Raw genomic sequence first — 15,199 nt, 5'->3', positions numbered from 1 at the left:
CTTCTACCTGTTTGGTTGTGTTTTCCTGTTTTTCTTTAAGGACCTGTAACTCTTTAGCAGTGCTCTCCTGTATTTCTTTAAGTGAGTTATTAAAGTCCTTCTTGATGTCCTCTACCATCATCATGAGAAATGCTTTTAAATCTGGGTCTAGATTATCAGTTGTGTTGGGGTACCCAGGACTAGGTGGGGTGGGAGTGCTGTGTTCTGATGATAGTGAGTGGTCTTGATTTCTGTTAGTAGGATTCTTACGTTTGGCTTTCGCCATCTGGTAATCTCTGAAGCTAGCTGTTATAGTTGTCTCTGGTTAGAGCTTGTTCCTCAGGTGACTCTGTTAGCCTCTNTCAGCAGACCTGGGAGGCTAGCTCTCTCCTTAGTTTCAGTGGTCAGAGTATTCTGTGCAGGCAAGCTCTCTTCTTGCAGGGAAGGTGCCCTGATATCTGGTGTTCGAACCTGCCTCCTGGCAGAAGTTGTGTTCCACCCACCAGGAGTCTTAGGATCCTGTGGGGAATCCTGTGTGGGTGTTTGTGGGTGTCCGGAGACTCCACTGGCAAGGCATCCCTGTGCTCAAGTGGACCAGAAGGGACTTGTACCCCAGCTCAGGCTGGGTTGTCTGCTTCCCTAGTTAATGCAGTCTCAGGTTCCGTGAGATTGGATTGGAGCAGAAGCTGTGTTCCACTCACCAGAGGTCTTAGGATCCCGTGGGGAATCCTGTGTGGGTCCTTGCGGGTGTCCGGAGACTCAGCTGGCAAGGCACCCCGGTGCTTGAGTCTACTGTACCTTTAAAATAGGAAAAACCAGTAACATGTTAGTTAACATTAAACACTTTAATCTACCCAGAAGTCTCCCAATGTGAAGGTTTTTGGGCTTTTTTTTTCTTTTTTTAAGACAGGGTCTCATGTATCCCAGGCTGACCTTGAACTTATGACATAGCTGAGGCTGACCTTGAACTAATGACATAGCTGAGGCTGACCTTGAACTTATGACATAGCCGAGGCTGACCTTGAACTTCTGATCCTCCTGCTGCTATTCCTTAAGTGCTGAGATTCTAAGTGTTTCCTGTCATTTGTGGCTTATATTGTACAGGTGATAGAATGCATGGTCTCCTGTGTGCAAGGTGAGCAAACGCACCACTAACTAAGCTACATCCTCAGCCACAATCCAGACCTTTTATTTTCCATTAAAAATTAAATTTTAAATAAAAAATAGTATTCACACAATAAATACTAACTTCACCTAAATAAAAACCACAATAATTTATACCTTGTTTTCTAGGTAGTATCTAAGGTGGATTTTAAATGATTAATGGTGAAATAAAGTATGAATTTTGTGCCACAAAGTCTTGTTCACATGCTAGAATGCATGTAGCAATCCACTCAAAAGACTTCTAGCAGTCAAAACTAAGGGAGAGTGGGACTTGCTATAAGATTTATAGTGAAGAGCTGGAGAGATGGCTCAGCGATTGGGAGCACTGACTGCTCTTCCAGAGGTCCTGAGTTCAATTCCCAGCAACCACATGGTGGCTCACAACCATCTCTAATGTGATCCAATGCCCTCTTCTGGTGTGTCTGGGGAGAGCTACAGTGTACTCATATAGATGAAATAAATAAATCTTTTAAAAAAAGATTTAGAGTGAAGATAACATGGCTGCTGGGAAATAAAATGGTCCCTTAGTGAATGAGAAATTATCTCCCTTCTTTTTTTCAAAAGAAGAACCAGAGTCAAATGGGAGGGGGCGGCAGATCACATGCCTGTCCCCAGATAGCCACAACCCACTTAAACCTTTTTGGCAGGGATCAAGGTTCTGGCTGTGCAGTTTTTGCGAAGGTTGATTCAAATCGAGACAGCTTAAAGGAGCAGCAGTAACCGTTATTGTTGTCTAAAATCTTTGTTAAAGGTTTCTGTACAGACCAAGTTTCAGATACGGTTCTTCATGCTGCTGCAGAGTCTGAGTTCACCGTGCAGCAGGACTCTAGAGAACAGAGATTCTGTATTGCTGAGAAGCACAGCCCAGCCTGGCTTGATAAGCCCTAAACGGAGGGCAAAGCAAGCATCCTTTCCTGGGCGTTAGAAGACAGTACAAGCAAAGGCTCTGTCTTTCTTTTCTAACTTAAAAATCCAAGAACTTGTAAAAAAAAAAAAGCTTCAAAGCCAAGAAATGTGTTCATTTATAATTCTACAAACTTACCCCAGTTTAAGGATCCTAGAATTAGCACCTTAGCTGACTCTGCAGGAAATAATGGTGGTTAAGCAATTCCCTTCTCTCAGCCCTCCAGAGACGTTCCTTTAACACAAGAAAAAATGGACCACAGTTCTGCAGTTTTACATTATGGTCCATCACTACACATCTGGGTAATGAGGTATGCGCTGTAAAATTACAGCCCCCATAACCCCCAACAAATATTTTAGTTTGTATTGGTGATGCCTCCAAGACACAGAAAATCCACCCGTTCTCTTTTTTTCGAAGCCCCAAGAAACACATAGTATTATTTACTTGAGTGCAGCATACTGACTTGTTTTCACAGTCTCTAAGTCTTTCACTGTATTCTCAAGTAATCCTCAACTCAGCTCCTCAGAGAGGGACTAGGATGGTACCTGGAGAAGTGTTTGTCCTGGAATGTATATCTCCTCATATGATCACCTGGTATGCTGTTTGGGAAGACTGCTGATTGATACAGGCTTGTTATGCTGGAACCATGGTCCCGTCTCCATGCTATAACAACGTGGGGCCAGCCTTTCTCACATTCTCATGTTTGAAGCAAATGCCTTTTGGTGGTAGGGGTCCATGCTGTGCATGGTAGAATGTTTATGAACATTCCTCTATGTGCCTCCATGGTGCCAACTCAAATCATATTGCCATGTCCACTTGTGGCCACCAAAACCCTTTCTTGTGAGACTCAATACACCACCCAAGAATTAGTCACCTAGAGAAAACAGATGACATAACATACTTCTGGCCGTCAGCCCTTTCTCTGCAGAGAGAGAGGTTTCATGCTTAGACGAGAGAACTGCTTCATCTCATTCTCAAATGAGTGTCTTCTAGCACTCTGCTGCTTCAACTCAGCCTGGCTCTATACAGCGCTGTCTCTTTCAAGGATGTAATTTAGTTGAGTCTGCTTTCCTTTTCTTCTTAGGCACCAGAGCACCTGCTCTTTTCTCACACAAACACAAACCATTGCTGAATAGTTGATTCTATATCAGACAGTTTGTGTGAGCGTGTAGCTTCTCAGTCTCCTGGCACTCAGGGCGCATGGAACAGTGGTGTGGGAGTCTAGCCAATGGCAGTGGACCATATCTGTGCCCTGTGTCAGTGGCACTGGCCTTTGTGTTGGCATGGTAGATCCCAGTCATGACATGGACACAGGAAAACAAAAGAAGGAAAGTGCATTTAGTTCAAAGCAACTGGGTATACATGTGAAATAGAAAGCACCTTATTTCTATTAGGCACAATTGACTAACTCACTAGACTTCCTGTTTGTAATCCCAAGGATTAAGCTAAGGCTCTGTTTATCTTAGCAAAGCACCCTGCCCCTGAACTGTATCCTGATCCGGGTAAAACAATGTTTATAATTAAATCGAGAAAATGTAGTAAACTCTGATAAAAGTCAAACCCATTTCCCACCGACATGAAATGACTGTCCAAAGATGTCCCCAAAGACTGTAGCAACAGCTTTATTTGTGCACATTCACCGTTATCAAGTCAGTGAGAAAACGGAATGCAATCTTCTCTGGTTGCCACCGTTTAAATAAAGGTATATGTTTATTAAAATGTCAGTCTCTCTTTGAGTAAGAACATTGAAAATCCATTTAGACCCAGTGGGTACAACTGACTTCAAAACCCAAGATACAATTTATGTGTAGATCAAGAAACCGATTTATTTGATAGATGGAAAATCAAATCAGTTTTAGACTTGAGCAGAAGTGGGAATATATTTTCCTCAGTTTGGAGAAAGCTGTGAAATTGGTGCATTCACTCAACATTTACTCCAAAGAGATTGTGTGCGTCAAAGCAGTGTAGATGAGCAGGTATGCAGGCTTCTGGTGTGTGTAGCTGCAGGCTTCTGGTGTTTATAGCTGCAGGTTTCCTGGTGTGTGTAACTGCAGGCTTCCTGGTGTGTGTAGCTGCAGGCTTCCTGGTGTGTGTAGCTGCAGGCTTCCTGGTGTGTGTAGCTGCAGGCTTCCTGGTGTGTGTTGCTGCAGGCTTCCAGGTGTGTGTAGCTGCAGGCTTCCAGGTGTGTGTAGCTGCAGGCTTCCAGGTGTGTGTAGCTTCAGGCTTCCTGGTGTGTGTAACTGCAGACTTCCTGGCCTATATAGTTGCACTAGGATTGAAACTGTCCTTGCATGAAGTGCTGTGAGCTGGGAAAGCATGGCTGCTGAGCTGTCAAGCTCAATCTTTCTCTGCTGGTGGCCATGATTTCTCTTCCCCCATTCTGCTTCTCACAGTGTTTTTCACCTCCCGAAACTTTGTGTGATGAAAAGAATGAGGTACAACTTTGCTAAAGTATCTTTGAATTTAAAGACGGCTGTTTGTTATCCCATTACAACTATAACAAAGTCAATGGGATCTCCATCGCCATTAGCAATACTGTCTGGACTGGGGACAAAGGCTTCGAAGCTATAACTAGAGGCAGCCACTCCCTTCCCATCCCAGTACACACTAGCTTTGTGATAAGAGCAATGAAGAGTAACCTGTATGACTAGGGAGGAGCAGAGACCATTTGTAGGACAGACGCAAAGAGAGTGTTTCTATTTCATAAGGCTGCAAGTTCCTAGGATCCAAAACTTCTCTCTATTGCAGACTGGCTCATCCATTTATTTTAAAAGTCTGAACATTTTGATCTTATTCTACCCATGGTTCATGGTCTAGATATGACACTATTTTGCCTCCCTTTTGCTAGTGCTCTTGTGAAAGGCTGCCGCTGTCTGGAAATTGACTGCTGGGATGGATCCCAAAATGAACCCATTGTGTACCACGGTTACACATTCACCAGCAAGCTTCTCTTCAAAACTGTGGTCCAAGCAATAAACAAGTATGCCTTTGTGGTATGTGTGCGTCTCCAATGCAGGCATTTAAAGACTTTACTACTCCCAAATGCTATACAGCAAGGCCTTACTTTAAATCTGTGAGATTTTAACTTTTAAGCTATGATAGGTATCAGAATCCATGTAATATTTAGTAGCCAAAGGTAGGTTTATCAAAGTGAAAGGTAGTGAATGGTCATGGGACTTCTTGTTTCATCGTGTGTGTGTGTGTGTGTGTGTGTGTGTGTGTGTGTGTGTGTGTGTGTTGTATTATGCTAAAAATGTATTTATTTCTCTTATGTGTTATTAACCCAAAGCTTGATATACTGATCTAGGAACCATGAGCCTTTAAAAAATATTTTACCTTTAAGACAAAACTAAAATAAAATGTGGCAACAATCCAAGACCTCAATTGCTGACATTATTTTTTGCTACAATAGTGATAACACATAGGGCTCTGAGGGACACTTTAGGATTTAAATTGACTAATCCATTACTTACAGCTGTGAACTACATTTAGTAGAACTCAGTTCCCTTTACAAGTCTAATCTGATTTGGGGCTGATTTTTAGTAATCTCTTGTGAGATTTTTTTTTTAAAGGGAATTTTGCATATTACTTGGCTCTACTTTTCTAAGCTTGCTAATTGCTTCAGACAGTCTGTTTTGAAAATTTAACATAGCTGATTTCTTTCAAACTGTAACTGTTGTACAGTCAAAGAGCTTTTGAACTAGGATTTCCTCAGCAATTACATTAAATGTCCACAAAAAGGAAACGTAGAGGTTCAGTAAACTCCGTGTTCCCTGGGACTACACCACCTAATCTGTAAAATATGAACCAGAAGTCAGAACTTTGTATTTGTTTCTTATTCATCATGTACATCAGAATGACGATGCAGCTGGCCACATCATGCCCACTTGCAAAGACTTTCAGAACCAAAGGTAGACTCTACCCTTGACTCACAGGGCCTCACGTGACTGGTTTTCCGTGACCTCTGTCCCTGTTCACTCGGGGTTTTGGTTTTGGTTTTCAGGTACATCTAAAGTTCTCAGTACTCAATGCTCCCTTTGCCCCAAATGCTTTTCCTATATGTTGAGTGGTACCCATCACTTAGGATAACTAGATACCACAAGGCAATAAGCACACTCTTAATATTCAAAGTCCTCACAAGGGTGTAAAAGTCTAAATTTTCTAAGATTCCAAACAACAGGGAGGAACGATTGGACAAGAACAGTAAGGCGATGGGCTGGTGAGAGGCTCAGCGTACAAACGTGCTGGCCACCAAGCCTGACAAACTGAGTTAGATGCCTGAATACACACACTGAAGGAGAAAGCCAACTCTTCAAGCTGTCCTCTGACCTCCATACCTGTGCCATGGTAAGAATATGCATAAGCATGCATGTATTAGTACACACATTCAATACGTACCAAAAGTAAAAAGAGATCAATAAAGGACATTAAAGTTTATGACGGAAGAAATGAAAGTTTCTCTATATTCAGATGACATGATAACACATATAAAGCTCATGAAAATTCCCAAACATTCTACAAACAACTGAGAGCTAGCAAACGGATTCAGTAAATTTATAGATACGAAAATCTGAGTAAAAATTAAAAACATTTTTAAATAAACAAATGACCTAACTGAAAGTGAAAGTTTAAAGGAAATTCCATTTATGGTAAGCAGCAAATAATACTTGAGTGGTGTGTGTGTGTGTGTGTGTGTGTGTGTGTGTGTGTGTATGAATATAAACCAAGCACAATGATACACATGTATTAAAGTGTTGTAATGAGACCATTATTTTGTAACTAAGCATGCTTCCTGAATCTTTGGGGAACTTCCAACACCCAAAGTCTTCTAGGCAAGTTTTCCTCTCATAAAAATACATTAGAGCCATTTCTATGGTGTTGTATACAGCCTCACAGATTGTGTGGGGGCAGAGTTGAACACTGAATGTTGAACCCAGGGTCTTCTGCATGCTAGGCAAATATGCTATCAATGAGCTATATCTCCAGCTCTAGGTTTACTTTTTGTTTTAAGGCAAGGTCTCACTTAGTTGCCAAGGCTGGCCTTAGACTCTTTAGCACAGACTAGCCTTGAATATGGGATCGTCTTCCCTCAGCCTCATGAGTCGCTGGTACTACAAGCCTAAGCCTCCAGGCCTGCTCTTCAATTACTTGCTAAGAACGTACACCATTTCTTTCCATGGACCTTATATAGCTTACTGAAATAATTTCACACTGATGGTGTTTCAGGCTTTGCGCATACTTTCAAGGCAATCAAGAATTGTCCTCTTTCCATAAATCTTCACTCTGTCAAATGCTAAGGTCATTTTCAGTTTAAAGCATGCTTATTTTGAAGAAAAAAAGTTGGAGATGAATTTTGAGATAAATGTTTAGACGATTTGCATTAGGGCAATTTAGAAGTGCTGGTGAGTAACCATAGCAACGCTTCCTATTCTAGACATCTGATTACCCAGTGGTGCTGTCCTTAGAAAATCACTGCTCCCCTGGTCAGCAGGAAGTGATGGCTAGCATTCTGCAGAATACCTTTGGAGACTTCCTGCTTTCGGACATGCTTGAGGAGTTTCCAGATACACTGCCGTCTCCAGAGGTAACGCTTCGCCTGGGAAGCTTAATGTGTGTGTGTGGGGGGGTGGGGGGTGGGGGGGTAAGAAAAAAACAAAGAACAGATGGCGATCACCTTTGCACCTAGGTTAGAGACCAGCACACAACTTAGTTTTGATTATTTCCTAGAGAAGCTGGTTTTGCTATGCAGTGCCCAAGAAATGTTTTTTTTTTTTTTTTAAATTGGTGAAGAAAGAAACATTCATAAACTCTGGTGGCTTTTGTTAATTGCAACTCAACAGAATCTAGAGTCACTGGGAGGGTTGGACTCTGGATATTCCTGCGGGAGAGATTGCCTTGCTTGTGCTAACTAATGTGGGAAGGCTCATTTTAACTGTGAATGGAGCCTAGACTGTCTAATGCACGAGACAAGTGGAGCGCCAGTGTGCATGAGGTCACTGCTCTCTGTTCCTGATGGTGGATGCTGTGTGACCAGCTCCTGAGCCCCTGCTGCTATGACCGTCCTGCTGTGATGGAATGTAACATGGTCCTGTAGGCTGAGATAAATCCTTTCTCCTTTAAGTGGCTTTTGTCAAGATATTTTAGAACAGCAGCAGGAAAAGGAAAAAAATGCAGAGATAGATGTAAAAATCCACCTTTTGATTATGGAGTTCATCACTTCATCCATGGGTCCAAACTATGAAGGCATTTTAATATAAAAATTCAGGAATTTGATATATTTTATAAGCTAAAGGTTAAGAAAGAGGTGAGATGCTCAGGTTATAAATAGAATCCATACTCAAAATATCAACAAACTGGTAGCGAGTTTCTTCCCTTCTCAGTTAGCCCCTAGGGCTCCTTCCTATCTCTGTCCCCTTCCTCCTTCTCATTTGGTCATCCCAAGTCTTTCTACTGATCTATCCAAATGGGTCTATCTCAGAGTAAGTATTGTTTCCCCAGCAACACATAGGACCTGTTATCTCTTTTTTTTCTTTCCTTAAAATGCTCATATCGAAATAGTTCGATACTACTTTAGGCATAGATGCAGTGTGATCTGCTCTCTCAAATTCAAATATCTTACCACTTCCCCGAGTTTTCCTTGGCCGATACAGAACCCCCAATGCCATCGAATAAATGAGTTTTCTTTTCCTCAAGTAATATTTTCTAATAGTCAATACCTGAATTTTGGTGTATCTACAGTTTTGGTAATGTAGCATTATTTTTGTGGTATTTGAATATTTTCCCTTATATATTTTGAGTGAGTGAGAGAATTTTTTTTTAATGACTGTGATCACATGATAGAACTCAGACAGACAACAAAAATTAATTGATGAGTGGGAAAACCATGACTCTTCTACCCATGAAAGACTAAGTATGTTCAGTTGTGGCAAAACTATAAGACTTGCTGCAAAATGCTGAACACAAATCATCAAAGATGCAGCTCGGAGCCGCGATCCAATTCTGGAAAACTTGAAACAATTCTCTATGAATATTGTCTTCTATTAGCACGTCTTTTTTTTTTTTTCTTTTCTTTTTCTGCCTTAATTTTTTTCTTTTGCTTTCCTCTTTATAGCTTTCACTGATGTTTTGGCTTCCACACTACAGTAAGGACATGCTCTCCGAGGAATCAATGAGTAATTAAAGATAAAGTTCCCCTTTTCACGCTGTGTTCAGTCTTCAGCGACAGAGATAATTACCTGGGAAATTGCCATCTTAGCCTTATTCCAGACCTACAATCTAAGACTTAAAAAGCTTTTATTAAAACTTTAACCCCAAATCCATAGATCTCAACAAACTTCTATACAATTAGGATACCCATGCTGTGGGGAGTCATGCTAGATTTTAACCTTTCACAATGAAATAAGTTTTATCCCCTTACCCACCACCAAAAAAGCAGGAGAAACTCACAGCAAAGTTAAAACTAGGAAAGCAATTAGCTTTGTACCCTCATTCAGGATTCAGGTGTTCATTAGAGAACTGGAAAGGGCAAATTCAATGCGATGAGGGAGGACTGAATCCAGTTAATGGATGCTTGAGTCATGAAAAATCATTTAAGACTTTGACTTATTAATTGTGGAGTACACCCCCCAAATGTGTCCCTTTAGGAAGCACCATTCCTGGTGCCCTTGGCATGTGGGCACAGAATACATTTTTGTAAACTGCATATTTCAGAGTAATTTAAGGGTCATCAAAAAGGAAGAATCAAGGTGTAGGGCTGATGGAAGGAACGAAGACTATTGTCTCCTTAGGACACGTATTTCAGTGTTGTATGTAGCATACACACCAGGCACCAAAATATATTAATGAATTTTTGAAATGGGTGGAGATAGTTGTGAAAGGTATCAGAAGGGGTTGAATTCAGTGTGAATGTGAATTGAATGAGCACCCCTGATGGTGGTCAAGTTTGTCCCATCCGTGATTTGATGGACTGCAGATACCAAGTTGGTTACAACCGAAGAGGCTTTATAAGTTTTAAATGCAATCCATATTAGATGTTAGACAGGCTGGTGGTGGACATCTTCATATACCCGATCCCACTGGTTGTTTTAATATTGGATGAGAGTATCGTTTCTACTGCTGGAAGTAGTAACCTTTTAAAATTCAGCAGTGTGTCAAACATTTCAATACACTTTCCAACCTATCTCAAATTTGGCAACTTGTGAAATATGAAAGAAGATCACTTAGAGGAAATCCCCATCACAATAGGCTTCTTTTAGAACGACTCATGGTCACTTGCTTTTAATGAGCATGAATAATATTCCAAAACATGAGGTCCTGCTATACCTTGCTGCTGTAGGTGAATTCCCAGACTTAGTCCCACTTTCTCTTTATTGTTTGTATGTTGGGGGTATTTCTCAAGTTCACAGTGATGACTTATACATCTGTTTCATGTCTGACTGTTTCTTTGTAGGCACTAAAATTCAAAATATTAGTGAAAAACAGGAAGGTGGGAACCTTATCTGAAACCCATGAGAGGATAGGAACCGACAAAAGTGGCCAAGTGCTAGAATGGAAAGAAGTAATCTATGAAGATGGTGATGAAGACTCAGGAATGGATCCAGAAACATGGGATGACTTCCTATCACGGATCAAGGAGGAGAAGGAAGCAGACCCCTCGACATTGAGCGGAGTAACAGGCGTCAAGAAAAGGGTGAGAATAGGTTTCTGGAGAAAAGTGATCAAAGTTTTCTAGTGCTCTTGGAGAAGAGTTGGAATAACTTTACATAAGGGGTCAGCTGCTTCTTCATGAAAACCTGAGTCCAATTTAAAATTGTACTTGGAAAGAAGTCAACAGAGGACAGAAACAGTAGAAATCTACCTCTTTTTGTGGTAGCCTTTCCTAAGATACTTTCACTGCAGGAGACATTTATTATGAGCTCTTGACTATAGTAGGCATTTTACACAGTAGAAATCATGCACATGATACAATTTCTCTGCCTTGTAATAGAGACAGAGGCAACAGAAGCAGTGTTAATTCTGCAGAGTATTAAATGGATTCATATGACTATGTTAAAATGCACCGGTGATGTTACATGCTAAGTCCGGTTTATTTGACAGAGGTGGGAACTTATTTTCTCCTCAAGTGAATAGTTCACTGAAAAGAATCTTAACTGAGGGATGGCTTGGTGTAGTGTTTCCAACTAGGCAGACAGAACTTTGTGCATCTTTGTTTCTTTGTATTTGGGGAAGATTATTGCCAAAGCAAGCTATCTAAGTGAGAAACATTTTGTTTTGCATCTGCCATGATTTTCCTTTTTGTATCAACTGCTGAAGCTGAGGTGGTCAGCTGGGATTGTGGAAGCCTTTTGGCATGATTTGTATTTAAACACACAAAAGCCATATACATCTAGGAAATTGTCCCCTTTTGTAGATTTTTCTTTTGAATATAAGTTTTCAACGTATTTCCTAATAATCCTTTGTACCTCACCAGAATCCGTTGAAACATCCTCTTCATCTCTAACCTTAGTTTTTTTGTGATATTCTCTCTTTTGATTAGTTTGGATAGAAGTTTGTTAACCTTGCTTATTTTTTCATTTGATGGATTCAATGTGTTGGTTTTTAGTTCCCACTTCTTCAAATTCTGTCTTATCTTTCAAATCAACTGAATTATCATTATTTTTAGTTGTAGGTCTTTTATAAACCTTTCTACTATTTATCCTTTAAAATCTTTACCTTTTTGTAATTTCATACATGAACACAACGTGTTTAGATCACATCCACTCCATGGTCCCCTCCAGCTTCCTTTATTGCCTCTACACTCAATCCTCACACTTGATGAACATATTAGGATGAGGATGACTAGAAAGAATGACAAACTATAAGGACTGAGATGGGTGGGGTAAGAGAAGCTAGGGGAATCCATATAACATGAAAATGGAGGAGGGGAAGAACTGGAGTCAGCCAATGGGACCACGGGAGAGGGTGGTGGGAAAAATGGATGTATCAAAGGAAAGTGTAATGAGGTGTAAGAGTGAGGATGTTATGAAGAAACCTATCACAGATGTACTGGTGTCAACTATTCATGTATAGTATAAGCATGAGCAAGGGATTTTTTTCATAAACCTGAGACATGGCTTAGGAAAATACAGTAGAAGAACAATTGTCTACTACACAATAAAGATTATCCCAAACTGTCAGAGCAAACTGGAAATATTTTTATGGCTACAATTCTTAAATTTGTAGAATTTATGAGAATAACCTAAGATCTTTGGAGGCCAAGAAAATACTAAAAATTACTATTCTCAAATCTTAACATATTAAATAGATTTTAAGGCTAGTGTAATGCTTATGATCAATAAATACTGTGACCATAAAAGTAATCACACTGACTTAACCCAAAGAGTTTTGGGGAGATAACCTTAAGAAACTGAAGTGATCTGTTTAAAAGCATTTTTTTTAATTATAAAAGGAAAATTTCAAAAATGTGAAATGTAAAACAACTGTCTTAGTCAGGGTTTCTATTCCTGCACAAACATCATGACCAAGAAGCATGTTGGGGAGGAAAGGGTTTATTCGGCTTACACTTCCATGCTGCTGTTCATCACCAAGGGAAGTCAGGACTGGAACTCAAGCAGGTCAGGGAGCAGGAGCTGATGCAAAGGCCATAGAGGGATGTTCTTTACTGGCTTGCTTCCCCTAGCTTGCTCAGCCTGCTCTCTTATAGAACCCAAGACTACCAGTCCAGAGATGGTCCCATCCACAAGGGGCCTTTCCCCCTTGATCACTAATTGAGAAAATGCCTTACAGTTGGATCTCATGGAGACATCTCCTCAACTGAAGCTCCTTTCTCTGTGATAACTCCAGCTGTGTCAAGTTGACACAAAACTATCCAGTACAACAACTATGTTGTTTTTTTATTTTTAGAAGAGGAAGATGAAAATAGCCATGGCCTTATCTGATCTTGTCATTTATACTAAGGCTGAGAAGTTCCAAAACTTCCAATATTCAAGATTGTATCAGCAATTTAATGAGACCAGTTCTATTGGAGAGTCTCGAGCTCGAAAACTTTCCAAATTGAGAGGTAAGTGCTTACAACTCCAAAGGATGGACTATCTAAATCAGTTCTATTATTTGCTAAGGGGTTAATATGTATTGGGAGTATTTATGAATGTATATCCTTATTAAATTTCAATTCACTTAATATAACTTAGAGTTGCATTTATATTCTTATTATCTATGTAAAAATTCTTAATATCTATAATATGAAATTCATAAAACAACATATTTTTAAATTGTATTAAGTTGTATGTCAAAAAAACTCTATTAGGTGTTTTAATTTTTTTTAAAAACAAGATATAATTATATAGACCAGAACTATAGAGCACTGAGATTAAAGGTGTATGCCACCATCCTTGTTTAATTGTCTTAAAGAATGTCATGGCATTGTGATTGAGAATGTGAGTTATGGACCCTTCTGTGGGCAACCTTTGGTGGACAGGTCATACAACAGTGATGGGTTACAGGGCCTTGTGGCAGGCTGAGCCTGCTACAAAACACTTGGGTTTTCCTGGAAGAAAGTATAAGCAGAAACAGACTACAATCTCACTGTGGCCTTAGAGGAAGGAGAGAGAGAGAGAGAGAGAGAGAGAGAGAGAGAGAGAGAGAGAGAGAGAGAGAGAGAGAGAAGACTTGTGTGCATATGTGCATGTGGATGCGTGGATTTGTTACAATGTAGGATCCACATGAAGACATCAGGCCCTATTCTGTCATTCTCTGCCGTATTCCCTGGAGACTGGAGCTAGGCAGCAAGCCTCACTGATCCACACCCCTCCTTGCCCTGGAACAGTGCTGAGGCTTCAGGTTCATGTAGACATGCTGGGTCTGATGGTTTATATATGTTTGGTCCACAGAATGACACTATTAGGAGGTGTGGCAATGTTGGAGTAGGTGTGTCCCTGTGGGCATGGCCTTGAGACCTCATCCTAGCTGCCTGGAAGTGAGTCTTCCACTAGCAGCCTTCAGATGAAGATGTAGAACTCTCAGCTTCATCTGCACCATGCCTGCCTAGATACTGCCATACTCCCACCTTGATGATAATGGAATGAACCTTTGAACCTGTAAAGCAGCCCCAATTAAATGTCCTTTGTAAGGCTTGCCTTGGTCATGGTATCTATTCACAGCAGTGAAACCCTAACTAAGACACTGGGTTTTTATGTGAGTATTGGGGATCTAAACTAGGTCTGCATGTTTGTTCAAAGAGAACTCTTACCTGCTGAGCCATCTCTTCACCTTGGGTTGTGTGTGTTCCTTACTGTATAATACAGTCAAGAGAGAATGAATAACCTGCTTTACGAAGTCGGCATCTGACACTCCAAAGTGTCAGGCAGCGTTTTAAATTCATGAGTACAGTAACACTGTGCATAGTGGGAGTAGTCAACACTCTCTTACCTCTACTATATTAAATATGCACAATTTAAAAGAGTGATTAGGAGAGCTGATCCCAGACGTTGTGCACAGCGCCACTATGTCTTGAAGAGGGTAGACTGTGTTTTCTTTACCAGAAGTCATTGATACTAAATAATTAATGATAGCAACAAAGATTTAACTGCATAGACATCTACTATTACTGTACTCATCATCATAAACATCCCCCAAAATATAATCTTGGAATGTCACCAAAATGGAATGATTAGTACATTATCCCAGCTGAATGTAAAACAAATGGCATCCAGTAAACGGGAATAAATAATACGAGTCCATTTGAAAATTAGCATATAAACAGAAAGGAATGGAGGGACATATACCACCCAGTTATTGGTAATTCTTAATCGAATGCTGAGATCATGTGTAGATTTATTCTCTTTTATTTGAGTTCCACGTGTTTCTAGAAAGAACATGAAGGGAATTTGTAATAAACTGTGTGTGATTTCTGGTGCTAAGCTTCAGAAGCAACATGTTTAGCCACTGTTCTCACAGTTATGACCAAATATCCAATAAGCTGCAATCTCAGGAAGGAAGCCACAGTGGCTTACAGTCTGAGGAGACATAGTTCTTCCTGGTTGGCAAAACATGGTGGCTGCAGTTCCATGGTTGTGGGGGCAGGAGGCAGTGTTTGCTCCCATCTCAGTTCCATGGTTGTGGGGGCAGGGGGCAGTGTTTGCTCCCATCTCAGTT

The 15,199-nt window shown here is 40.5% G+C and overlaps 1 protein-coding gene across 4 annotated transcripts in view; it reads left to right on the top strand.

The window, feature by feature from the left end:
- Window positions 1-15,199, top strand: part of Plcz1 (phospholipase C zeta 1) — a 53,250-nt gene that overhangs the window by 21,055 nt on the left and 16,996 nt on the right. For all 4 annotated transcript variants that reach the window (XM_021165690.2, XM_021165689.2, XM_021165692.2 and 1 more), the window contains 4 exons: window positions 4,896-5,040; window positions 7,482-7,631; window positions 10,497-10,736; window positions 12,950-13,106. In XM_021165690.2, the coding sequence (XP_021021349.1) occupies window positions 4,896-5,040; window positions 7,482-7,631; window positions 10,497-10,736; window positions 12,950-13,106 (692 nt within the window). The remainder of the gene's footprint in view (window positions 1-4,895; window positions 5,041-7,481; window positions 7,632-10,496; window positions 10,737-12,949; window positions 13,107-15,199) is intronic.

This window comes from Mus caroli, chromosome 6 (assembly GCF_900094665.2).
Source record: "Mus caroli chromosome 6, CAROLI_EIJ_v1.1, whole genome shotgun sequence".
Taxonomy (NCBI): Eukaryota; Metazoa; Chordata; class Mammalia; order Rodentia; family Muridae; genus Mus; species Mus caroli.
The sequence above is the reverse complement of the archived record's forward strand: the minus strand, read 5'-3'. Positions and strand labels throughout refer to the sequence as shown.